This window comes from Salmo salar, chromosome 11 (assembly GCF_965601325.2).
Source record: "Salmo salar chromosome 11, fSalSal1, whole genome shotgun sequence".
NCBI lineage: Eukaryota > Metazoa > Chordata > Actinopteri > Salmoniformes > Salmonidae > Salmo > Salmo salar.
In genome coordinates, this window is record NC_138301.1 from 80,878,391 (window position 1) to 80,904,298 (window position 25,908).

Genomic DNA, 25,908 nt, shown 5'->3' on the forward strand with positions numbered 1-25,908 from the left:
ATTTGTCATCTCCAAGATGATTTTTTTCGATGGCTGGTGTGATGAACATGTAGAATGTTGAGGCGATGTCCTGGACATGGGCAACTGCATGTCTTGTGGGCCCTGGGGTCATCCTTATGACATTTTGTGCTGCCATCCTGCCCTGGTTGTCATATGGTGACAAGGACCATGTTATTTTGCTGTTCTTTGACAGAAATGTCTCTCTTTCAGCTTGGGGGATTTCTTCTTCATCTGAAGATGATGCATTGTTCTCTGTGTTGTATTCTTCCCCATTTTCTTCTTCAGATACCACCTCTTCTAAATCATTGTTCCATTATTCCTCCTGGACATCTGAAAAATCAGGTCTATGACCTGTTGGGCACTGAAACGTGCAGTCATGGCTTCAGCAAAGAGAGAACTGGGGGGACTGTCATCTGCAGCACCTTTATAGCCTCTGACTGCATTCCCCATTAGTAAACAATGCTTTCCAGAAAGTTATATTTTGCCATTTAAAAAAAAAAAATTGTCTGTGAACTTGAGTCGTGGGGTCGCTGAGGGGAAGTGCTGCACATGCACAAGAGGTTTAGTTTTCTGAGTTCAATCAGTAGCACACAATCTCAATTTCTCATTGTGTGACTTTGTGGTGTGTAAATGATTTTATAACTGCCGGGTCAAAAATGACCCTAAGACTATCTTTGTACCCTGGTGGTGTACAGCTTTCATGGGAATATGAACAAAGGCGATGTTTCACTTTATCTAATGTTGGGGTCACTCTAGGAAAAGTCACCAAATTTCAATTTGAAAAAATATAATTTAAGGTGTTTTCTCTGCTGTTAAACATAGTGGCGGGTCATTTTTTTTACCCTTAAGACAACACAAGGGTTAAAATGTGATTTAAAAAAATTCATGTTAAGCCCTAACCCTAACCACACTGCTAACCTTATGCCTAACCTTAAATTCATTTTTATTTTCATAAATGTTTACGATATAGCCCATCCAAATATGTTTTTTGACTGTGGTAACTAGTGGAAACCCTACGAGACGGCACACACCTTACTGCTTGCTGTCCCACACCCACTCAGCGCCATGTTCTCAGTTTCCAGTACCTACTTCATGTGCCACTTCTCATCAATGTGATTGCACATTGCAGTGATGTATGACAGCGTATTCATAGACGTCGAACATTTATGTGGCGCGCTTTCCATCCGTGGCAAATCATTTGAAAGATGCATTTCTCCTACTAATGTTACAGCATTTATTTTTCCCTTGATGATGATCGGGGCCAGTTAGTGGTAGTTTTCTGATAACTGCACTGTGATTTTATGTTAACGATCCCAATGTCGTTTAAACATTCACACCCCTAGTTAGGGCAGCATATTGTAGCAGTATGAAGAAACTGCTTCTTCAATAGAAATCTCCGATTACATTTCTAGACGACGTCATGGCGACGTTGGCTAGTGTAAACGCCTTCACGCTGCTCGCTTAGCGAGTACCACTTCCTCTCATTTCGGCCCATACCTGACGCAAACTCTGGTTCTCCGCTTCACAAACACACGTGGCCTCCCTCCTCAAGCGTCTTAGCCGATCGTGCCACCTCAAAAGCTCGATAATGAGGCGACGCAAGCAGGACATTTTTAAGGCTGAGGACTACATGTCACAAATCCCCATGTGCTACACTAGCTAAGCTCATGTTCAGAAGCACGTCATCAGGTCTAAAGGTTTAGAAACTGGCTAAACTTATTTTTAGCAATCCCATGAGCGTTTGCAAGTTCAGACAGATCATATCAGACAGATCAGCAGTATCTCATTTGAGAAAATGCTGTCCCGTGTATCTAAAGTAAATATAATGTCTGCTCTAGAATGTCCTAGCCAATCAGAAAAGATTTTTTAACAATTAAACAATAAGGGCTGAGGAGGTGTGGTATATGGCAAATATACCACAGCTAAGGGCTGTTCTTATGGACAACGCAATGCGGAGTGCCCGGATACAGCCCTTAACCTTTGCCTACACAGTCTCCATCCTAATAGGCTGCATCCACTTCCTTGTAAGCTATATCATTGCTGACCTTGGTTTAACCTTGGTTGGACCGGCTGTCTCGCATCCAGACAGAAACCTTATCTTTTCTTTAACCACATCGTCTCAGTCTCTAAGCTGACTGGTTGGAAGGGAAGAGCGCCCGCCCTGGAAATGGTTACCTAGGAAATGGCCCTCAGATAGACCACGGCGGCCGTGGCAGCGGTGCTTTGTTGCATTCCTCTCCGTGTGTGTAATGTGCGACTGGCGGCATATTGAATTTGTCTGCCACTGCCGTCAATCCCAGAATATATATTTCCCTGGGCAGAGATGTTCCAAGGCTGCATTATCATTATTTACAGACAGAACTGCAAATCATCAGCTGCATTCAAACATGACGCAGGCTTACATTGTCAATGTCCTCTTTAGATTTAGACAATCGAGCTTTTCAAGGGGCTTGTTCTTATTTGTGTGTGTACATTGCCTTCAGAAAGTATTCATACCCCTTGACTTATTCCACATTTTGTTATAGCCTGAATTCAAAAATGTATAAAAAAAATAGATATAATTCTCACCATCGACACACATTACCCTACAATCACAGTGAAAGCGTGTTTTTAGAAATGTTAGCAAATGTATTGAAAATTAAATCCAGAAATATCTCATTTACATAAGTATTCACACCTCTGAGTCAATACTTTGTAGAAGCACCTTTGGCAGCGAATACAGCTTTGATTCTTTCAGGATAAGTCTTTAAGAGCTTTGCACACCAGGATTGTGCAATATGTGCATATTATATATTTTTTTAAATCTTCAAACTCTGTCAAATTGGTTGTTGATCATTGCTAGACAACCATTTTCAGGTCTTGCCATGGATTTCTAGTAGATTTAAGTCAAAACTGTAACTCAGCCACTCAGGAACATTCAGTTTTTTTCTTGGTAAGCAACTCCAGTGTAGATTTGGCCTTGGTGTTTTAGGTTATTGTCCTGCTGAAAGGTGAATTCATATCCCACTGTCTGGTGGAAAGCAGACAAACAGGTTTTCCTCTAGGATTTTGCCTGTGCTTAGCTTCATTTTATTTATTTTTTTATCATGAAAAACTCCCCAGTCCTTAACGATTACAAGCATACCCATAACATGATGCAGTCACCACTATGTTTGAAAATATGGAGAGTGGTATTCAGTAATGTTTTGTATTGGATTTGCTCCAAACATAACCTTTGGTATTCAGGACAAAAAGTGAATTGCTTTGCCACATTTTTTTTGCAGTATTACTTTAGTACCTTGTTGCAAACTGGATGCATGTTTTGGAATATTTGTATTCTGTACCGGCTTCCTTTTTCACTTGTCAATTAGGTTAGTATTGTGGATTAACTACAATGTTGTTGATCCATCCTCAGTTTTCTCCTATCATGGCAATTAAACTCCCTAACTTTTTTTAAAGTCCCCATTGACCTCATAGTGAAGTCACTGAGCGGTTTCCTTCCTCACAGGCAACTGAGTTAGGAAGGACACCTGTATCTTTGTAGTGATTGGGTGTATTGATACATCATCCAAAGTGTAATTTAATAACTTCACCATGCTCAAAGGGATATTCAATATCTGCTTTTTTTTATACCCATCTACCAATAGGTGCCCTTCTTTGCGAGGCATTGGAAAACCTCCCTGGTCTTTGTGGTTAAATCTGTTTTGAAATTCACTGCTTGACTGCGGGACCTTTAGAGATAATTGTATGTGTGGGGTACTATTATTGCATGCAGAGTCCATGCAGCTTATAATGTGATTTTAAGAAAATGTGTACTTCTGAAATTTAGGCTTACCATAAGAGGTTGAATATTTACTCAAGACATTTCAGCTTTACATTTTTTATAAATGTGTAAACATTTTGAAAACCTCAATTCCGCTTTGACATTATGGGGTATTGTGGGTAGGCCAGTGTCAACTCTAAATGTAATCCATTTTAAATTCAGGCTGTAACGCAACAAAAAGTGTGAAAAAGTCTAGGGGTGTGAATAGGCACTCTATATAATGGACAGCTGTGATGTTTGCTAGTTGTGGGCTCAAGGGCATTGAGTGACAGAGTTTGGGAGAAAATAAGACACTCCTGTAGAGTAGTCAAGCTTAGTGCATAGACGCGTGCTCATATGGCTCTCATTGATACACGATGTATACAATAGAATGTGGACACCCCTTCAAATGATTTGAATTCGGCTATTTCAGACACACCCGTTGCTGACAGGTGTCAGCAAAGAACTGTTCGTCGGGAGCTTCTTGCGATGGGTTTCCATGGCTGTTATAGCAGCAAGGGGGGGGGGACCAACTCCATATTAATTCCCATGATTTTGGAATGAGATGTTCGACAAGCAGGTGTCCACATACTTTTGGTAGTGTATATCAAACTGCTCTGCCAAGTGGACACCTGCTGGACTCCGTTTAGTGTGTGCGCGCTCACTGCTAGTGCGTGTCATACTATGTATCACGGAAGTGCTGTTGACTTTTTTTTATGGTGAACACTTTCTTTACTTTAGTCGTTATAGAGCGACTACAGTACACACTGACTGCCTCTCACGTGACTAGGCCTATACTGTAGCTGTTTTTATGTTTAACTGTCAAATTCATCAATACCTCCCGCTGTTCATGTCCTAATTGGCCGTCCGGGTTTACGTGTTTATCCTTGTGCTGATGTTAGATCTAGTACTTGTCCTTTTTTTTATAGGTTGACTCAGGATTGATGGAGTATGACATGTTTACTGTCCATATGGTCTCTGCTCCATCTCCTGTCTTTGAGGCGACTGTCTGACCCTGAAACATATTGGTTAACCCTTCATCTTGCTATTTTTCGATCAATCTCTCACTCTTTCTCCCCCCCCCCCCCCCCCTATCTTTTAGGGGGCGTTTGGAGCTCTTCAGAAAATCTGTGAGGACTCCGCAGAGGTCTTGGACAGTGACATGTTGGACCGTCCGCTCAATGTCATGATCCCAAAGTTCCTGCAGTTCTTCAAGCACAGCAGCCCCAAGATCAGGTGCTGGCTATCTCTCCTGCTCCCCCTGCTCACTGCCTTGTCTCTCCCTCAGTCCTCACTCCTTGGCCAATGAGGTTCCTTAAAACCTCTTGAAGTTCTCCGTGCGGGATCAACATCCAGCGTAAAATCATTTTGCCATATTCATAACCGAACAATAGAAAAATTTCATTTTCTTTTTCAAATATAGGACTATTTTATATCGTTTTATAGATACACCTCTCCTGAATCGAACCACGTTGTCTGATTTCAAAAAGGCTTTACAGCAAAAGCAAAACATTAGATAATGTTAGAGGAGTATATCGTCAAAGTATTCACATAGCCATTTTCCGACCAACCACATGCATCACAAATAACCAAAAAACAGCTAAATGCAGCACTAACCTTTGACAATCTTCATCAGATGACACTCCTAGGACATCATGTTACACAATACATGCATTCTTTTGTTCGATAAAGTTCATATTTATATATAAAAACAGCATTTTACATCGGCGCGTGACGTTGAGAAACTATTTTCCCTCAAATGCATCCGGTGAAACAGCGCTACAATTTACTAAATTACTATTCGAAAACATTTTTAACATGTAATATTGTCATTCTAAGAATTATAGATTAACATCTCGTGAAAGCACCCGCAATGCCAGATTTAAAAATAACTTTACTGGGTAATCACACTTTGTGATAAAAGGGGATGCGATACTCAGAAAAATAGGCTACCGTTACAGGTCAGCGCCATCTTGGAACAATCGAATATCAAATCTACTCTTGTATACTATTGTAAATAATCCCTTACCTTTGATTATGTTCATCAGAAGGTACTTCCAGGAATCCCAGGTCCACAACAAATGTATTTTCGTTCGAAAAAGTTAATCATTTATGTCCCAATAGCTTCTTGTTGTTAGCGCGTTCTGAAGGCTGCTCCAAATGTACCGTCGTGCGCGGGACTTCTCTCTTACCAAAATGCAATTTTTTTTTTATTTAAGTTCGTTCAAACATGTCAAACGTTGTATAACATAAATCTTTAGGGCCTTTTTCAACCAGAGCTTCAATAATATTCCATGGGTACTGTTGCATTGTCTTTCAAAACGTTTCGAAAAGGGAGGGTAGCCAGGGGCGCCCGCGTCATAATGGTGATGGCTCTCCCCATGTGACCAAGATCAACAGCCTCTCTTTCAGTCAGTTTTCACAGTATAAGACTCAAACCACTTTGTAAAGACTGGGGACATCTAGTGGAAGCAATAGGAAGTGCTCAATGAACCATAGCTCACGGTGTGATTTATAGGCAAAGTGCTGAAGTTGAGTCCGCAATTCAGAATTCCACATCCTGTTACGATCTGTCTCTGGGTTTTGACTGCCATATGAGTTCTGTTATACTCAAAGACGCCATTCAAACAGTTTTAGAAACTTTAGGGTGTTTTCTATCCACAACTATTAATTATATGCATATCCTAGCTTCTGCGTTTGAGTAGGAGGCCATTTAAAATGGGCACGTATTTTTTTTCAAAAATCGCTGTAGCGCCCCCTATCCTAGGCGACCGTCAAGAGGTTAACAGCTCTTACCGCCTGGTCAGGCAATCAAATTAAACCAAATATATTTTATAAAGCCTTTTTTTACAACAGCAGTTGTCACAATGTGTAGGGCGTGTGCACTAATATGAAAAGTATATAATAACATGTGAAAAAACTACATGTCATGTCTCAAAATTGATATTCATCTTAACTCCTATATTGTTTTATGTCCTCCGGATTTTATGAAGAAAGATGACTAGTTCAACGGTGAGCCTTTCAGTTAGCCTCAGTTCGTGTACAGCATCCAGCCTAGCTAACTATTTTTTTGTTGTGGTTTTTTTTGGCCTCCATTGATTTAGTTGCCCTAATTTTGGCCATCCTACAAGGGTAAAAACTCCAATAACCTTTGAACGGATTATGATAAAGACATGAGGTTTGGACCATTGGTTTTCTTTAGAGGAGTATCTACACAATTAACATATCTTACCCATTGGTCAAAAGATGCATTTTTGTTTGGACACACTACAAAGTGCCTTACAATAATCTGGCCTAGACCACAGACGGCAAGCTGAAGCACAGTGGTAAGCAAAAGTCCCTAGAAGGAATGACTGTACTCTAGTATGAGTGTACTGTGCCTTCCTCTCTCTCCCTGCTCACAGCCTTGCCTCTTTCCCCCAGTCCTCACTCCCGGGGGAGCCAACACCTTGCCCCTCTAATCGGTCCCAAAACAACCCATAGCCAAGTATTTCAAAAAAAAATTGAGATATATTCACAGGCGCTTTGATCCAAAATGGCCCCTCAAATCCCTCTTTCCTCAGGCTTATAGATTAAACTTTCTCTCTGATTTATATCCATCCTTTGGTGTTATCAAGGTCTGAGATCCCAGATAGGAGACTGGGGGAAAAGGGAGGTGGGGGGAGGAACAGAGACCGAGACAGAGTTAATGAGGGGGTCATGTGAATTTGGGTTGTGTGAAGTTAAGGTTTTAAAGGGTATGTTGTTGTGTTGCAGGTCTCATGCCATCGCCTGCGTCAACCAGTTCATCATAAGTAGGACCCAGGCCCTCATGCTGCACATCGATGGCTTCATTGAGGCAAGTCTGACCCCGCAGTGACCTCTGACCTATACACTCTGACCTCCCATAACCCCCAGACAGCCCTGTAACTGTCTAATATGCCCACAAAGTCAGACACATGGTATGGTATGAGGCTTATGTGACCCCTAAGTTATGCAAACAAACAAACACACAACCAGCACATATTCCCCTTGACACACACAACTCTGCTGACCATCTCACATGGCCATTAGACGTCATTACACACACACACACACACCCACCCCAGCCATAAGACCCAGAATGTGTCATCCAGGCAGGCAGGTATATGGCCTTAGCTCTCAGTGCAGTGTGTCAGTGGGTTATCGCTGCGCCTCTAGGCAGCACAACACTGTTCTAACCTAGCTTCAGTTCAGTACACAAACCCCAATTCCTCTGATTGGATCAGGGCTGGTAAGCCGTTGGAAGTAGATCAGGTTAACCACTGATGAGCTTAAATTCCAGCCAGCTGGGCCCTGGATGAGGACAGATGCACCCAGCACAGTGACATTGACAATACATGACAGGCAGAAGAATATTGCAGGCGGATAAGGGATGAAGAGAAGGCTGCTGTTGAAAGTCCCTCTGTCTTTAGCTGTAGGGGTGAGAGAGCGGGCACTCGGCGTAGAAGAGGCACAGGTCACATGGAATCTGATTTGCATCCTCTAAATTGGTTTATTTCTGTAGGGTGTTTTGATAGAGCTATTTTCACTGGAGTTCTTTATGTGATAACAGGCAGAGGGACGGCTAGAGGCTCAGTAGTCGTAAGTGGTACAGGTCAGACCTCAGGACGCACATGAAGACATTGTCTGAACTCAAGGAACCTTTCCTTGGCTCTATCTCAATTGCCCTAAAATGTGTCATCTCGTCTCCTTCCCTTTGTCTTCTAGATTGGAAATGCCATTTTAATAGTAGTGGGATTATTATTCGTTTTTACAAATAATGTAAAGTGAGGAATGATAGCCCCTTTGAGACTAGTATGGCTACATAGGTGTATGATGTTTGACCCCCTTCCCTCCCTGTAGAACCTATTTGCCCTGGCGACTGATGAAGAACCGGAGGTGAGGAAGAACGTGTGCAGAGCTCTGGTCATGCTGCTGGAGGTCCGCATGGACCGTCTCCTACCACACATGCACAACATCATAGAGGTGAGACTGGGGCTGGGTGGCGTGGGGCTGGGTGGCGTGGGGCTGGGTGGCGTAGGACTGGGGCTGGGACAACCATGGGGTTAGAGGAGGGAGATGTATGGTGAGTGAAGGAGGTTGAGGTAGGGGGAGGGAAGGCGGTTGAGATGGAGGTAGATGGCATGGGGAGGGATATAGAGAGAAAAGAAGGGAAGAAAACAAACCAAGACAATTGAATAGAGTCTTTCATAAGTCTTTCATCAAATGAGCTCAAGATGCCACCTAGTGGCCAAAAGCTATGTTTTCCAGCAAACTTGATCCATAATCAGTTGGGTGATTGTGGCTGCCCAGCTTGTGGCCTTGTAATGGATCCTGAATGTTGATGTGCACTACAAGTATAATGCAAAATAACTAATTTTCCCATGGTCCTCTCCTCCTCAGTACATGCTGCAGAGGACTCAGGACCAGGATGAGAATGTGGCTCTGGAGGCCTGTGAGTTCTGGCTGACCCTGGCTGAACAGCCTGTATGTAAGGACGTTCTGTGTAACCACCTCTCCAAGTGAGTAACTATATATATATATATATATATATATATCTATATCTATATCTATTTCTATATCTATATCTATCTCTATCTCTATCTCTATATCTATCTCTATATCTCACAGATGATGCTACAATAATGTTATAAATGGCATATGGGAAAGCAAAGACGGTCATAGCAGCACAAATGCTTTGTGACACATGCACAGTACAACACCAGCCTCCATATCAAAGCTTTAGCTATAACATTTGCTCCAATCCCACACTAAGTCGTTCTAGACCTCACCCCTGGGTGTACTGTCCTCATCCTGTCACCTCGGCCATTGCTCAAGAGACATAGCTGTTAGAGCTCATCTGTTACACATTGTTGACAATGCTGACGTATTAATGTGGCCTGTCCTTGCCCACTCTCCCCTACCCTCCATCCCCTGTCTGTTTTCAGGCTGACTCCGGTGCTCGTCAACGGGATGAAGTATTCGGAGATCGACATCATTCTGCTCAAGGTCAGTCTGCTCCGAGTGTGAGCCAGGAAATGGATCTATGGGCTGCTGGACTGCTGCTGGACTGGAGACTGATTTAAGATATACTAGACACATCACACCTTAACCCTGGGGGAGGGAGAGGGTGGAGGGTATTGCAAGGCATATCAATCTTGTTGCTGTGCATGGCTGTGTTTCAACCTTGGGTATGTGTTGGTCCTGAGGTTTGAGTATCACCCGTCACTGGCCTGTCACTATGGTTACAATTATATACATTTTTAAAGATGCATAAATATGTATGGGTCTCTGTCTGCTTGTAAGATTATAGTCTGATAGGTGAAATGACAGCTACCCAGTTACAGCCTAAAGGCAGCTCAATGTCTTAAAGTAGTATTAATAATTAGAATTGTGTGTGTGTGAGACTGTGTACACTTGCGAGTGTCTAACTTTGTGTTTTTGTGAGACTTGTGTGTTTAACTGTGTGAGTGTGTGTCAGGGTGACGTGGAGGAAGATGATGAGGCCATCCCTGACAACGAGCAGGACATCAGGCCCAGGTTCCACCGCTCCCGTACGGTTGCCCAGCAACACGAGGGTGACCGGGACGGCATTGAGGAAGACGACGATGAAGACGATGACCTGGAAGATGATGACACCATCTCTGACTGGAACCTCCGTGAGTGGACCTCTTATCTGTTTTTCAAATCAAATTGTATTAGTCACATGCGCCGAATACAACTACTTTAGACCTTACAGTGAAATGCTTACTTATGAGCCCCTAACCAACAATGCAGTTAAAAAAAAATATGGATAAGAAATAAAAGTAACAAGTAATTAAAGAGCAGCAGTAAAATAACAATAGCTGGACTATATCCAGTGGGGTACCGGTACAGAGTCAATGTGCAGGGGCACCGGTTAGTTGAGGTAATATGTACATGAAGGTAGAGTTATGAAAGTGACTATCCATAGATGATAACAACCGAGAGTAGCAGCGGTGTAAAGGAGGGGGAGGGGGGGCAATGCAAATAGTCTGGCTAGCCATTTGATTAGGTGTTCAGGAGTCTTATGGCTTGGGGGTAGAAGCTGTTTAGAAGCCTCTTGGACCTAGACTTGGCGCTCCGATACCGCTTGCCGTGCGGTAGCAATCTATGACTAGGGTGGCTGGAGTCTTTGACAATTTTTCCTCTGACACCGCCTGGTATAGAGTGATGTACTGGGCCGTTCGCACTACCCTCTGTAGTGCCTTGCGGTCGGAGGCCGAGCAGTTGCCATACCAGGCAGTGATGCAACCAATCAGGATGCTCTCTGGTGCAGCTGTAGAACCTTTTGAGGATCTGAGGACCCAGGCCAAATCTTTTCAGTCTCCTGAGGGGGAATAGGTTTTGTCGTGCCCTCTTCACGACTGTCTTGGTGTGCTTGGACCATGATAGTTTGTTGGTGATGTGGACACCAAGGAACATGAAGCTCTCAACCTGCTCCACTGCAGCCCCGTCAATGAGAATGGGGGCGTGCTCGGTCCTCTTTTTCCTGTAGTCCACAATCATCTCCTTTTGTCTTGATCATGTTGAGGGAGAAGTTGTTGCCCTGGCACCACACGGCCAGGTCTCTGACGACCTCCCTATAGGCTGTCTCGTCGTTGTTGTGTCATCGGGAAACTTGTTGATGGTGTAGGAGTCCTGCCTGGCCGTGCAGTCATGAGTGAACAGGGAGTACAGGAGGGGCCCCTGTGTTTAGGATCAGTGTGGTGGATGTGTTGTTACCTACCCTTACCACTTGGGGGCGGCTCGTCAGGAAGTCCAGGATCCAGTTGCAGAGGGAGGTGTTTAGTCCCAGGGTTCTTAGCTTAGTGATGAGCTTTGTGGGCACTATGGTGTTGAATGCTGAGCTGTAGTCAATGAATAGCATTCTCACATGGGTGTTCCTTTTGTCCAGGTGGGAAAGGGCAGTGTGGAGTGCAATAGAGATTGCATCATCTGTGGATCTGTTGGGGCGGTATGCACATTGGAGTGGGTCTAGTGTTTCTGGGATAATGGTGTTGATGTGAGCCAGCCTTTCAAAACACTTCATTGCTACAGACATGAGTGCTACGGGTCGGTAGTCATTTAGGCAGGTTACCTTCGTGTTCTTGGGCACAGGCGCTATGGTGGTCTGCTTAAAACATGTTAGTGTTAGACTAGGACAGGGAGAGGTTGATAATGTCAGTGAAGACACTTGCCAGTTGGTCAGCGCATGCTCGCAGTATGCGTCCTGGTAATCCGTCTGGCCCTGCGGCCTTGTGAATGTTGACCTGTTTAAAGGTCTTACTCACATAGGCTGCGGAGAGCGTGATCACACAGTCTTCCGGAATAGCTGGCGCTCTCATGCATGTTTCAGTGTTAATTGCCTCGAAGCGAGCCTAGAAGTAATTTAGCTCGTCTGGTAGGCTCGTGTCACTGGGCAGATCTCGGCTGTGCTTCCCTTTGTAGTCTGTAATGGTTTACAAGCCCTTCCACATCCGACGAGCATTAGAGCTGGTGTAGTATTAATCGATCTTAGTCCTGTATTGACACTTTGCCTGTTTGATGGTTCGTCGGAGGGCATAGCGGGATTTCTTATAAGCTTCCGGGTTAGAGTCCCGCTCCTTGAAAGCGGCCTTTAGCTCAGTGCGGATGTTGCCTGTAGTCCATGGCTTCTGGTTGGGGTATGTATGTATGTATGTATGGTCACTGTGGGGTTGACGTCATCGATGCACTTATTGATGAAGCCAGTGACTGATGTGGTGTACTCCTCAATGCTATCGGAAGAATCCCAGAACATATTCCAGTCTGTGCTTGCAAAACAGTCCTGTAGCTTAGCATCTGTTTCATCTGACCACTTTTTTTTATTGATCTAGTCACTGGTGCTTCCTGCTTTTAATGTTTGCTTGTAAGCAGGAATCAGGAGGATAGAATTATGGTCAGAATTGCCAAATGGAGTGTGAGAGAGCTTTGTATGCATCTCTGTGTGTGGAGTAAAGGTGGTCCAGAGTTTCTTTTTTTTTCTCCTCTGGTTGCACATTTAACATGCTGATAGACATTTGGTAAAACGGATTTTGAGTTTCCCTGCGTTTAAGTCCCCGGCTACTAGGAACGCCGCCTCTGGGTGAGCGTTTTTGTTTGCTAATGGCGGAATACAGCTCATTCATACAGCCATCTTAGTGCCAGCTTCTGACTGTTGTGGTATGTAAACACATACTCAGTTTTCTTTCCCCATTCACAATTGCTCTCCCTCCTCTCCAATCTGATCCACTTAAGTCCACTGTTTTTGTCTTTCTCTTGCTGTCTCTCTTCCTGCCTTACCCCACATATGTACAATATGCCATCGATATTGTTGACCTTTTTTTGTGGGCAAGGGTGCTTGTCTGTGTACCCCTCTATACTTGCATGTTCTTCTCTCTCTCTGTTTTCAGGTAAGTGTTCAGCAGCGGCGTTAGATGTGTTGGCTAACGTGTTCAGAGACGACCTGCTCCTCCCTATCCTGCCTCTCCTCAAAGAGCTCCTCTTCCACCCAGAGTGGGTCATCAAGGAGTCTGGAATACTTGTTCTGGGGGCCATCGCTGAGGGTAAGGCCCTGTTATAGTACCCTAACCCCTGAGGTCAGGGGGCGACTACTGGAAACCCGAGGGGAGAGAAAGGGAAGGAAGTGTTATGCCGAAAGAGATGGGAGAATGAGACTTTGGAGGGTGGATGACAATCACCTGGGAGTGCTAGAATATCTTCTATATGTAAACTTTGAAACCAGCAGACATCATTGGCATACATGTGTCGTGTCTTTGGCTATGCCGGATTAAGTGATATGACATGCTAACCTATAAAATTCTTTCTCTAATTAATATTACCTGATTAAGCTAATCATGTAAATGTAATTAACTAGAAAGTCGGGGCACCACGGAAGAACGTTTATAGAGCTGTTATCTTCCGAATAAACTCTTAAAATACTTAGTAATACTTTACATCGATAGCAGTCAATATTAACCCTTATCTTATTTTCAGTCTCATAATGAAAGTTGTAAATTCTTGGCTATCTTCACGAACCCTGGCTAACAAGTTGAGTCAGCAATACAAAATTGGGTTTAATTATTTATTTACTAAATACCTAAACTAATCACACAGAATTACAAATACACCGAATACAAATGATGTCATACATGATGGCTGGTTACACAAAGGAAAGGGGGTTGGGCTTGAATGAAAGAGCGGGAAGATTTAGGAACAAAGAAACAGCAGCTATGCTATCGTAAATACATTATCTTATGCATTCTAAATTACCGCCCATTTGGAAAAGGAAAATGCAATAAATATTTACTCTGAGCTGCGCTTCGTTAGATTGGTTGTAAATGCTGGCCGGGTTGGCCAACAGATCTTCCTGTCCTCGGAAGAATGTCTCTGGTGGTAAATTGGATACATGGTGGTATCTTCGTCTGGTTGTTAGACTGGCTCCGTCGTCCGTCCTTTCCTAGCCCATGTCTACAGCGGCCGCTGCTAACTCAACGGCTAGGAAGTATCACTTCTGTAGTGAATAAGCTCAAAGTTCATACCATTCGCCACCAAAGCTCACGCCGAGGTTGGCTTAGTTCTGTACTTGACATGTGTCCTTCTAACGTAGAGGCTGCAGACCTCACGTACTGGAACATGTGGTTATCTTTTCGTCAAAGGCTTATATAGTGGAGAGGGGGAAGGATGTGTTTCATCATTTATAACCCCTGTCTCTTCACAGGGGTGGGCCACTGATCAAGCAGGGCACTTTCCTTATGAAAACCCAATTCTCTCATTTGGAAGCTAAAATTACATTTAATCTCCTAACAAACAATTTAAATATCAAACATTTCAATTGCATAACAATTCCATGTTACTCTGATAACTAGAGGGTGTATACTTTCTCAGGTACAGTTTATGTCGTCCTGTCATCAGTCATAATGTCTCAGATGACAACCGAACTGACATCCATACTCATTACGTTCCCAAGCATATTTCCAATTGGTTTTATTAACAAAATATGTGGTACCTTTCCCCATTTGTTTGATGTTCCCAGACTCTCTATATTTAACACAGGCTATTCAAGTCCTTCAGTAGGGTCAGAAAGAGAGGGGAAGGGAGAAAGGTATTTATGGGGGGGTCATAAACCTTACCCACAGGCCAACGTCATGACACATGTTAATTATAGTAATAACACCCAGCTTCGTCCTCCCAGGTTGTATGCAGGGTATGATTACCTACCTGCCAGAGCTCATCCCCCACCTGGTGCAGTGTCTGAGTGATAAGAAGGCCCTGGTGCGCTCCATCACCTGCTGGACCCTGAGTCGCTATGCCCACTGGGTGGTCAGCCAGCCACCTGACACCTACCTGAAGCCCCTGATGACTGAGCTGCTCAAACGCATCCTGGACTCCAACAAGAGGGTGCAGGAGGCCGCCTGCAGGTGAGAGGGAGGTTGACTGTGGTTCAGTTGCGGTCAGTGTGTGGTTTGCTGTGGTTACTTTTGTCCAGATGTCCTTTTTTATTTCTTTTTTGTAAATGATCGATAGATCACCAGTAATAAGTGGCTTTTGGTTTTCCCACTCAAGCTGGTGATGACTGTCCTTGGGAGTGGAAGTAAACATGATGATCATTGTGATGTTTGGTTGACCCAATCAAACGTTTTTGAACAGCTTGATTGCGAAGTGACGTTCAAAACGACCCTTTATTTTTCTCTCACCCCTTTCTCTCTCTCCTCTCTTCTCTCCCTCTCCCCTCTCAGTGCCTTTGCCACTCTAGAAGAGGAGGCGTGTACAGAGTTGGTTCCCTACCTGGCCTATATTCTGGACACTCTGGTTTTTGCCTTCAGCAAGTACCAACACAAGAACCTGCTCATACTGTACGACGCTATAGGGACGCTCGCTGACTCTGTGGGACACCACCTCAACAAGCCGGTACACACGGACGCGCACATAGATACTAGGGATGTGATAAATGGAACATTTTGCTTAAAGTTTAAGCTAGAGAGATCATTTATTTTTTTGCATGGGCTCTTCGATCGCATCCGCCAATGTCGTCCTTCCGCATCTGCGGTGGAAGGGGCCGAGCTACAGCGGTGTTTGTCAGACCATGAGATATCAGGGATCCCGTGTGGCTCAGTTGGTAGAGCATGGTGTTCGCAACGCCAGGGTTGTGGGTTCGATTCCCACGGGGGACCAGTACAGGAAAAAAAAAAAAATTATGAAATGTATGCATTCACTACTGTAAGTCGCTCTGGATAAGAGCGTCTGCTAAATGACTAAAGTGTAAATGTAAAATCTCAAAACTAAATTACTGTACCTTCATACTTCCATTCATTTGTATGGGTTACCTTCAGACGAGTCCTGTGACACTTGTGGGGGTTGTAGAGAAAAACGGAGAACACCTTCGTGTTCGTGAGTCCCCTTTCCACAGAGGCCAAACCTTTTGGACACTACAGACGTTTTTGTGAGAAGACCGATTTTTAGGATGATTCATGGGCTGACGAACACTGCTGTAGCTCGGCCACCTTCCACTGCAGATGTGGAAGACCGACGTAGGCGGATGCGGTGGATTGAGACAGTCCGTGCAAAAAATATCTCCAGCTTAAACTGAAGGATTTAGATTGATGCACTGGTGCGTCAGACTCTTAAGAAATAAAACGATAACATATTTTAGTTTAGTAGACCCCCCCCACCCTCGCACAATTCCACATCAATTCACAATGCAGAATAATAGTCATATTAGGCATGTATGCTACAGTAGGGCCAGGCAATTAAGTTGTATTTTCCATGTTCATATACCCATGAAAGTGCCTCGGCTATGGCCCGTTTGTTTGTAAGGGTACACTACAGCTTTTTAAATGCCAACGCGGAACCTTCTCTGGAGACCAAATCATCTTGAGGATATTCTACATGCAACAGACCGAAGAACTAAAACACTTGCATCATTAACGAAGTGAAAGAGCCGGCGAGGAAGATGCACTGTGACCCCAAAATTTGTCGCCCCCCCCTCTTTAGACACACACACACATTCCGCCAATGTCTCCCACACACCACAATGACTTGAGCAATACAGAATCTGTACTTGCATTTCATTTCCCCTTTCAAGTGCCTGTTGGATTGTGATTGCTAATGTGTGTACTACTGTATTTGTTTAGGAGTACATTCAGATGCTGATGCCTCCACTGATAGCAAAATGGAACCAGTTGAAGGATGAAGACAAGGATCTTTTCCCTTTACTAGAGGTGAGCCTCACCATTAGGGTTGCAAAGCTACAGGTAGTTTACCAAAGTTACCGGAATCTTAAGTAATTGAGGTAATTAACAGAATCTGTCGATCTATTGTAAATCTTGATTGACTTTAAAAAAAAATGTATTCATAGTCTTAATTTTTTGGGATTTGTGTCCATATTGTCCATGAGTTTCTATTCGATAGATAGACCATATGGTTCAAGAGGAAGTATCCTACATAATGAAAAAAGCATCTAATCAACAATGGTATTATTTTCAATTAACTCTGCAACTCTTCCAACTATTGACTTTTTTCACAACTGCCACCAGTTTGACACAAAAACATTGACAAAAAAATACATGTGACCGACCAGCAGGATTCGGCCTTATGTAGCAAAATTTAAAATGCAGTTTTTTACATTGGATAAAAGTAGAGACTCAGAGCTAAAAAAAGGTATATCATATACTACAGTTGAGAAACAATGTGAAAGTAATTCTGCTTTTAAAGTTGATAAACTTGTAACCCCACTTTTGAGAGAATGGCCCTTAAATGTTTTGGTACACCTACTGGAGAGCCCTTCTTTGTCTACACCCATTCAGCATCGTTCACACCCCCTCTTAAGCCTTAGCCCCACCCATCTCCTTGAAGGATTCACATGAGGCCATGTGCTAAACAGAGTGAGTACGGTAGTGTACTAAACAACCAAAGATTTCAAGACTAAAGGCTGATTTATACTACGTCTATCGACATGTCTGTAGACTGTTGTCGCTGTGCCATGAACATTCAGTTGTTGTCCGACATCAAACTTGTCGTTATGAAAAAGTATAAACACAAAAAGAACAGGCTGCATGACATCAGTGTTTTGGTTAGTTTCTAGCTTGTTAGACAGTTCAAATAATAACCATATCATATAGCTGACAACGTCTTAAATTGAGTTAATTTCTATTTAATATTACAGGAAAATTCATTGACAACAAAATCACTTTTTACAAGTTAATGGTGAGCTGATTACAGAAAATAGCTTGCGGTTGTGAGTGTGATGAAATAAAAGCAGGGCATTCTACTGGAGAATGTTAGAACTTGAACACCGTCTCTTTGGCCTAACGTTATATCCTAATATGACTTTGGTGCAGGTCATGTTCTTCACATTACCGTCGCTGGTAAACACACACTATGTCAAATAAAATTCAAGTTTATTTGTCACATGCATAGGATACAGAAGATGTAAATGGTACAGTGAAATGGTTACTTGCATAGTGGAGTATTCTGTACACTTTAACTAGAAATGAAAATGACTTTCTGACAATTTAGAAACGTATAATATCTGAATGTAGCTAGCTAGACTGTCTTAGCCGTATACATAGATGAACGCTTCTCCCTCTGATAAACTTTGAAAGTTTCCAGTGTATACCCTCTTTTTGCAACCCTACTCACTGTCCTCTAATCAGACCAATCCCCCCCCCCCCCCCGCATCTGTCCTTTCTCGCTCTGTCATCATCCCTCTCTCAGTGCCTGTCGTCAGTAGCCACGGCTCTCCAGAGTGGTTTCCTGCCCTACTGTGAGCCTGTGTACCAGCGCTGTGTTAACCTGGTGCAGAAGACCCTCGCTCAGACTATGGTGAGACACGCGGGCACGCACGCATACAGTGGACATGCAGTGCATTCGGAAAATATTCAGGCCCCTTGACTTTTTCCACATTTTGTTACGTTACAGCCTTATTCTAAAATGGATAAGATTCATTTTTTAAGGCCGACACCCTACCATGTGTTTGTTTAGTGAATGATGTAAATGTTTGGCCTGGATTCTGGCTCCCCTAATCAGTATGTTGCATGAGTAACTTTGTTTCTGTAGCGCAATGCTTGTTTTCTTGCCTGTAAACAATATATTGTTTGTGCCAACTGGCTGCGTGAGTTGGCACTGAACACACCAGGGAGAGGCAATTGGCACAGATTGTGTGTGAGAACATTCAGAAGACTATCTGCTTGCAGTAGGGTGTCATGCTTGGGGAATGTGGCATCTAATTGTTTACAATCCCTCCATTCCCAATTCTAATCCACACTCTCACTTCCTCTACCACTTGTCTACCCCCCTCCCCCCAATCCAGCTCCACCAGTCCCAGCCAGACCAGTACGAGGCCCCTGATAAGGACTTTATGATTGTGGCCCTGGACCTGCTCAGTGGATTGGCTGAAGGGTTGGGTGGCAACATCGAGCAGCTGGTCGCGCGTAGCAACATCCTCACGCTCATGTACCAGTGCATGCAGGTAACCTGTGTCCTCACCTAGAGCTGTGACGATAAACCGAAATGTACCCCTCTTACCGGCGCATTTAGTTTACATCGGTCATTTTCAGTGATTTTGTTTTGCTACACAAAGTTGCTGTAGATTGTTCTAAAACCATTATTTGGTCAACAGGAATAGCCTATGGATTATGTTGATTCCTGCTATGAAGGTACTGTATCTGCCTGACCCCGTTTCGCTGTCGGCTGCTGTGTGAGCGAGCCATTCTCAATCTCTCCCCACTCTGCACAAGGAGGGACAGACGCATTCTGAGAAGCACAAGCTCAAAATGCTATTGCGGGAAAAATACAGTTTTCAAAGCAACTACTGTTGTTCCAGTTACGTAGAGGAGAGTCACGACTTTCTGTGATCATTATTATTATTATTCTTATTTTATCATGTATTTCTCACCTCAATATTGAGTTCATGGTACCACTACATCCGGAGGAGGCTATAGTTAGTAAGGTTTTGATGGTCCCGCAGAGCGCAGCGCACCATTTGCAGTGAATAGTAGTCTAGGCCTAGCACTGGGAAGTTTGTGTAGGGCATCAGGCTACATTTACAGAATGATGAATCAATTAGCCGACATGGCTATCTAGCAACAATATCATATTTAGAGTTAGTGATCTCGCTAAGTGTTTTGAGTTCCCACTTCCTCAGGTGGTGAATAATATAGCCTATAGTGTAGGCCAATATGGACGAAGATGTCCGAAAATTCTCTGAAGCACCAAAAATAAATCGGAAAAGTCTGGATCCAACATTAAAAGGTTGCACATCAAAATATCAATCGTGCATTTCCTGGATATGTTAGATGAAATGGCTTATTTTTGAAATCATAGGCTACCATCACAGTTGTCTGTCTTGGCACTGCTGCTAATGTAAAGTTACTATACATTAAATGTTATTTTTTACTATTGTTTTTATGTTATCGACAAATTCCTCTCTCTCTCTCCCCCTCTTTTCCTCGCTCTCTTTATCGTTTCCTCTCCCAACTCTTTTCCTCTCTACCTCCCTCGCTTTTGTTCTCTCTTCCTTTCTCTTCCCCTTCATCTCCCACTCTCTCGCTCTTTCTTTTTTTCTTTTCTCCCACTCAGGACAAAATGCCTGAGGTGCGTCAGAGCTCCTTTGCTCTGCTGGGTGACCTGACGAAGGCTTGTTTCCTGCACGTAAAGCCGTGCATTGGTAAGTACTCTTTTCTCTTAATCCACATTGGCAGTAACACACCGCTTAGTAGTCCAAATGTCAGGTTATCAATTACCGACGGTATAAGCCTCTTTCTCTCCTGTGCAGCTGATTTCATGCCTATATTGGGCACTAATCTGAACCCAGAATTGATATCGGTGTGCAACAATGCCACATGGGCAATCGGAGAGATATCTATACAAATGGGTGAGTGTTCGCAAAATGTCACAAAACAGACACACACACACACACACACACACACACACACACACACACACACACACACACACACACACACACACACACACACCAGCTTACATGCATTATAATGAACACACGCACCTGCACTCACACACACAGCCTCCCTCACGGACCTTTTCCCGCCTCTCCCCAGGTGCTGAGATGCAACCATACGTGGGCATGGTGCTGCACCAGCTGGTTGAGATCATCAACAGGCCCAACACCCCAAAGACCCTGCTGGAGAACACAGGTACCACAAGGTGGCACTTTGCAGAGCCCGCCAGCCCCAGCGCAGGGAGGTGTCGCACAGTCCATCAGGCCTGCTCTGAGCGCGTCCCAATCGTCCCTCCCTTCTCCAAAAGTGTGCACTTGTTCACTTCCCTTCATGGATTTGACAGGAAATGACCGGTATATGAAAACTCCCCCGTGCCAAGACTAATCCAAAGCGTTTACATTTTTGGGGAGTAGTGAACGTGTGCACACTTCAGGATGAAGGAGAGATTATTGGGACGCACGCTCTGACTGGAGAGAGGCCATTCATCTCTTATCTGAAAGCCTCCTCAAGCCCTATGCCTTACAGGTTTCGCCGGTTTCGCACAAATATTCCAACTATTCCTACCAACCGATCTATGGCTTAGCGGCTCTGTTTATGGGCTGTTGGATCCCAGCTGAACTAAATGAAATGTTGCTCAGGTGGAAAGAGGGAGTGAACCAGGTTTCCACCCATTTATTTATTTTTTTACCCCTTTTTTTTCTCCCCAATTTCATTATTACGATCTAGTCTCATCGCTGCAACTCACCAACGGGCTTGGGAGAGGCGAAGGGTTGAGTCATGCGTCCTCCAAAAACATGATCCGCCAAACCGCGCTTCTTAACTGACAACCGAAGTCAGCCTTTAGGTGCCCGGCCTGCGTGAAGGAGTTGCTAGAGCGCGATGAGACATTTAAAAAAAAAGATATATATATATTTTTTTATAGACCGCTCACTCGGGAGGCCTCCTGAAATCCTTATATGCGAGTAAAGTACATGTCGGATAAAAAATGTCATGACAGGCCTGATGGGAATGGCACATTTTGTCTAAACTTTCCAAATGTTGACAAAAGAAAATACGCTAGACAAGATGATCTTTTTGTCGGTAAAATTAGTTGTGTGACAAAATGGTGTCGGAAACTAGACTGGAGACCCATACTAAGTTCTTCCGCTGCTTTTTCATTCACTACATACTTTAGTCTGCAATCATTGAAGTAATTTGTGGTGACGATGGGCATTGTACAAAAGTCATCATCGATTGTATCATCTCCAACCAATCAGATTATCAAAGCCAATGACGGATTTTCAAACTGCCGCTTTACCCACGTGTGTTCTGGCTCTGGCCCAACCCATCAGTTTCTGGACCAATCAGATGGCCCTGAATTTGTTCGCATTCGGTGACGCGTCAGGGAGGTACTCAGATCCAGACTCATTTCAGAGAAGAAACTAATGTCCATGGGCGTGGTGTACCGTTTGGCCGAGGCAAGGCTTCTGGGTAGCCAGGCACGGTTGAAACCCCTTTATGCACAAATATTGATATAATAACCATCATATCGAAGTAAACTTGGAGTAACGCAAATATGTTACGTAGTCCTCCCACTACGACTCGGGAAAGCATGCAGTTTATTAGGCTACAGATGAAATAAATGACGATTAACTTCACAGGGTGGTGAAAGAGCACAGTGAGCTTGATGCTTCTTTCCAATAAATATTGAGGGTCTTATTCTGGTGACATGATGATCGCTGTTTGACAAGGGGGGAAAAAATGTATGCTCTTAGCATGTAGGTATCCTACCTGCACTGTATCTGCAAGCTGTTGGTTAGAGTACACATGCGAAGACCAGAGTGGGCACATTCGCAATATAACGGAACATTTGTTGTGATAAAACCATCAGTAGAGTTGAAAATGCGATGGAAACCAATTTAACTTGTATTTCTTTATTCGTTACATGGGAATTTAACCGCAAACGTTATTTTATATGCACCACGTCATCACGCACAGCCATTTATCTGCAACAAGTCAATTTGATGGAAACACATCGCTGGTGTGAAAATGCGCATATTGTTTTTATGCAGATTTTATAATATTAGCATGAAAATCTGTCTCCAATTGGATGGAAACCTAGCTATAGACTAAGAATCTTGGAAAGTTTTTAAAAACCGAGCGAACCCTGTAAGTGTACAGTCTTGGCGTGATTAACTGAAATGAATTGAATCTATTGTACCTGTGGTTGTCAGCTTTTTCTAGCTGTATTTCCATTGAAGTGAAGTTGAAGTGTTGAGCAGCATCAGTAGCTGACAGTGAGGCCTTAACTGAGACAGATGAGTGTCTCCCAACCTCACTTATAGTTAAACGCTTAAAGAGTTCATACGGTTAATTGAATGTTTACTGAACACTCGGATAATAGTAATGAATAATAATAACTAGTCTTCTTTGCTGATTGAGGAAAGAGCTAATCCCACCCTAAACATTTTTGTGGTGTTAAAATGTTATAGCACCTACACTTAGCAAACAAACCTTCGGTTACACTCTGCTCTTATTTAGAAGCTCTATTCGAATTGTAAACTGTGCTTGGGAAAACCAAAATGGCCGCCTGACATAAACTAGAACTACTGAGCCAAAATGAGGGTGAAGTGTAACCTGCTTAACTAACCCTACCAGGAAAACTAGGGAATTTGTAGATGTTGTTCTGTTTGTCAGTTTATTTGTTTTTAGTTACAGTTTTTATGTGAATGCATATCTGCCAATAGATGTTGAATGTTGTTTAGTGAAAGGATGGCAAATGTTTGATGCAGGATACGTGATGGATTGATGGAGCCATAGCACTATGCTGTTGAGCTCAGACCACTGCCATTCTATTTTAGTATGATAAATTGAAACATAAACCTCTGTTTCCATTTTGTTTCCATTTGGTTTCCCAATCTCAATTTTTCCCCTAACCAATCAAAACATTCAGAAATATATTAATGTTGATTATCTTATACCTCACCAATTTGATCATTCAGAGCACTTTTAAAACACATTTAATGTCACATCAACACTAAAATTGAGGTGGACTGGGTTTGAGGCCATATATAGCTATAACTCCTCCCCTCCACCCTCATTTGAAACTAATCAGCCTATCCTGCACTGAACTCGATTTCTAATGAGCCTATCATCTGCTTTCTGCATGTCTCATTGGACTGTTCATAAATGCCTGTTTCTTAATGAGAATGTTGCATAGTTTTGTGTCTCTTAAACTTAGGTCCTCTCTGCCTCTTCATAAGAACCTGCTGTGCTGGATACTAGTCTCCTTCCATGTAGTTGGCTTGGAGTAATGTCATTTCTTTCCAACCAAAAGAAAACGTTTCTGTTTCTTAAGGAAAGATTAACCTTTTTGTGAGTTTAAGGGAGAACCCTATGAAAGCTCAATTCCCAGCTACCAACTTTGAGAGGAATAATAACCGTGTAAACATTCCATGCTGGCAGTTAACTAATGACTTCACATTTATACTTTTATTTTTTATTTAAACAAAGATCATTAACATTTTGGAGAGAGGAGTTTGTTGCAAGAGAACAGAGGCCATTTCGCCATTCGTATTTCTGACGTCATATTTCTGACGTCCGAGCAGGCATGTTGCCGTTTGATATTGTCGTCAAAGTGTTCTCCCTTAAATAAATGTTGTGTTTTTACTATCTTAAATTCCTCCCCCGTAGTGAGTGGGGCAGTAATAATCAACACTAGTGAATTCTTCTGTTTATTGTCATGCACAGATTCTGTTGATTTATGTTTCTGAGTTGTTTTTGTTTTTTTCCTCCTCATTGCTCATGTCTTCGTTGGCGTTTGGTGGTGTATAACCGTGATTGCGTTACCTTAGCAATAACAATTGGTCGTCTTGGTTACGTTTGTCCTCAAGAGGTGGCACCGATGCTACAGCAGTTTATAAGACCCTGGTGTGTATTATTCAATCTTTTATTTTATTCATTTTCTCTGGGTCTGTCGCTCCCTGTCCTGTCATTCTCACTTTTCCCTGTCAGTGTCTTTCCCTCTCTCTCTCTCTCTCTTCATCCCTCTTTATTTCTAAAATAAGTATTTTCTGTTTCTCCTGAATTGCCAACCATGTGACTAATCTTGTCCTCTTTTAGGTCCCCTCAGTCTGTGATTTTAATTTTGCCTCAGTAGCACCTTCATGTATTTGATACATTATTGGTTTATTTATTTTACTTTTTGTTGTTGTCGTTGTTAATTGTCGGTAACTACTAATTAGTGCATGGGATTCAGATTGTCACATGCCTGCTGGTTCAGAACGAGAAAGGGAAAACAAACGGCTTCCCAAAAATTCCAGACGCATTCCAAAGCAATTCCCAAAAGCATTTCCAGATCATTCCCAAATCCCCCCTCTCGTCCAATAGTCCTCCAGCTGCACGTGCTTATCCCAGAATGCCTCAAAACTTCCTTTAAGAAAAAAGTTACAGTAAAGGCTTCCCTGAATGCCATATCGGCCAAAGTGAAGTTATTTTAAGTGATCAAGCAGTTTTAGTGATTCACGTGTAAGTGAATCGAGTTAAGTGCCTTCACACAGTCTCAGAATGACAGGTTTGTTTGATCTGCATGCACAATTCTGATACTGTTTTAGATAACCTGAGAGAAATAATTTTCTCCCCACAAGAATGTGTTGTACCGAACTAAGTAGTCTTCCGGTAGTATCAAATCTTTGAAAGATCTAAAAGGTCGTAGATTGAATTCGCATGTATAGAGTAAAAATGGCAAGTTGACATTTATACTATAGGTTCTATTTATAAAAATGTTTACAATAACATATAATCAACAAAACCCTTTGAGGCAATATGTAGTATTTTTATATTTTAGAATGTATTTTACTTATACATGACATTTCATAGTGGAATTTGTTTTTGAATTGTGTTAGAATGTATTAGTGAAAAGTAATAGCAATATGGCATACCTGTACAAGTAAGTTATTGAATGCAGGCAATGGTAACTTCAGAGTGCTATAAGGGTATTGAATTGTAATTCTATGCAGTACTTAAAGGCAGCCCTTCTGGCCTGGTGTAAAACGTGGCTGTTCCTGTTGGCAGGTGTACCTCTTTACGTAACATAAGAGACAATGAGGAGAAAGACTCAGCGTTCCGAGGCATCTGCACTATGATCAGTGTCAACCCAGGAGGAGTTGTGCAGGTGAGGCCCCTAGGCAA

At 43.0% G+C, this 25,908-nt stretch overlaps 1 protein-coding gene and 1 non-coding gene across 4 annotated transcripts in view; both read left to right on the forward strand.

Moving 5' to 3' along the window:
- tnpo1 (transportin 1) overlaps window positions 1-25,908 on the forward strand; it is a 67,294-nt gene that overhangs the window by 34,282 nt on the left and 7,104 nt on the right. Inside the window, exons 5-21 of one of the 3 annotated variants that reach the window (XM_014128059.3) lie at window positions 4,884-5,017; window positions 7,538-7,619; window positions 8,645-8,767; window positions 9,185-9,303; window positions 9,730-9,790; window positions 10,263-10,440; window positions 13,192-13,344; window positions 14,973-15,198; window positions 15,517-15,688; window positions 16,912-16,998; window positions 18,494-18,601; window positions 19,089-19,247; window positions 20,357-20,444; window positions 20,553-20,651; window positions 20,839-20,934; window positions 24,573-24,648; window positions 25,792-25,891. In XM_014128059.3, coding sequence (XP_013983534.1) covers window positions 4,884-5,017; window positions 7,538-7,619; window positions 8,645-8,767; window positions 9,185-9,303; window positions 9,730-9,790; window positions 10,263-10,440; window positions 13,192-13,344; window positions 14,973-15,198; window positions 15,517-15,688; window positions 16,912-16,998; window positions 18,494-18,601; window positions 19,089-19,247; window positions 20,357-20,444; window positions 20,553-20,651; window positions 20,839-20,934; window positions 24,573-24,648; window positions 25,792-25,891 — 2,061 coding nt within the window. The other 2 variants (XR_006757623.2, XM_045689856.2) reach the window with 2 other exon arrangements.
- trnaa-cgc (transfer RNA alanine (anticodon CGC)) lies at window positions 15,879-15,961 on the forward strand. Its single transcript has one exon. It is a non-coding gene; the product is annotated as a tRNA-Ala (tRNA).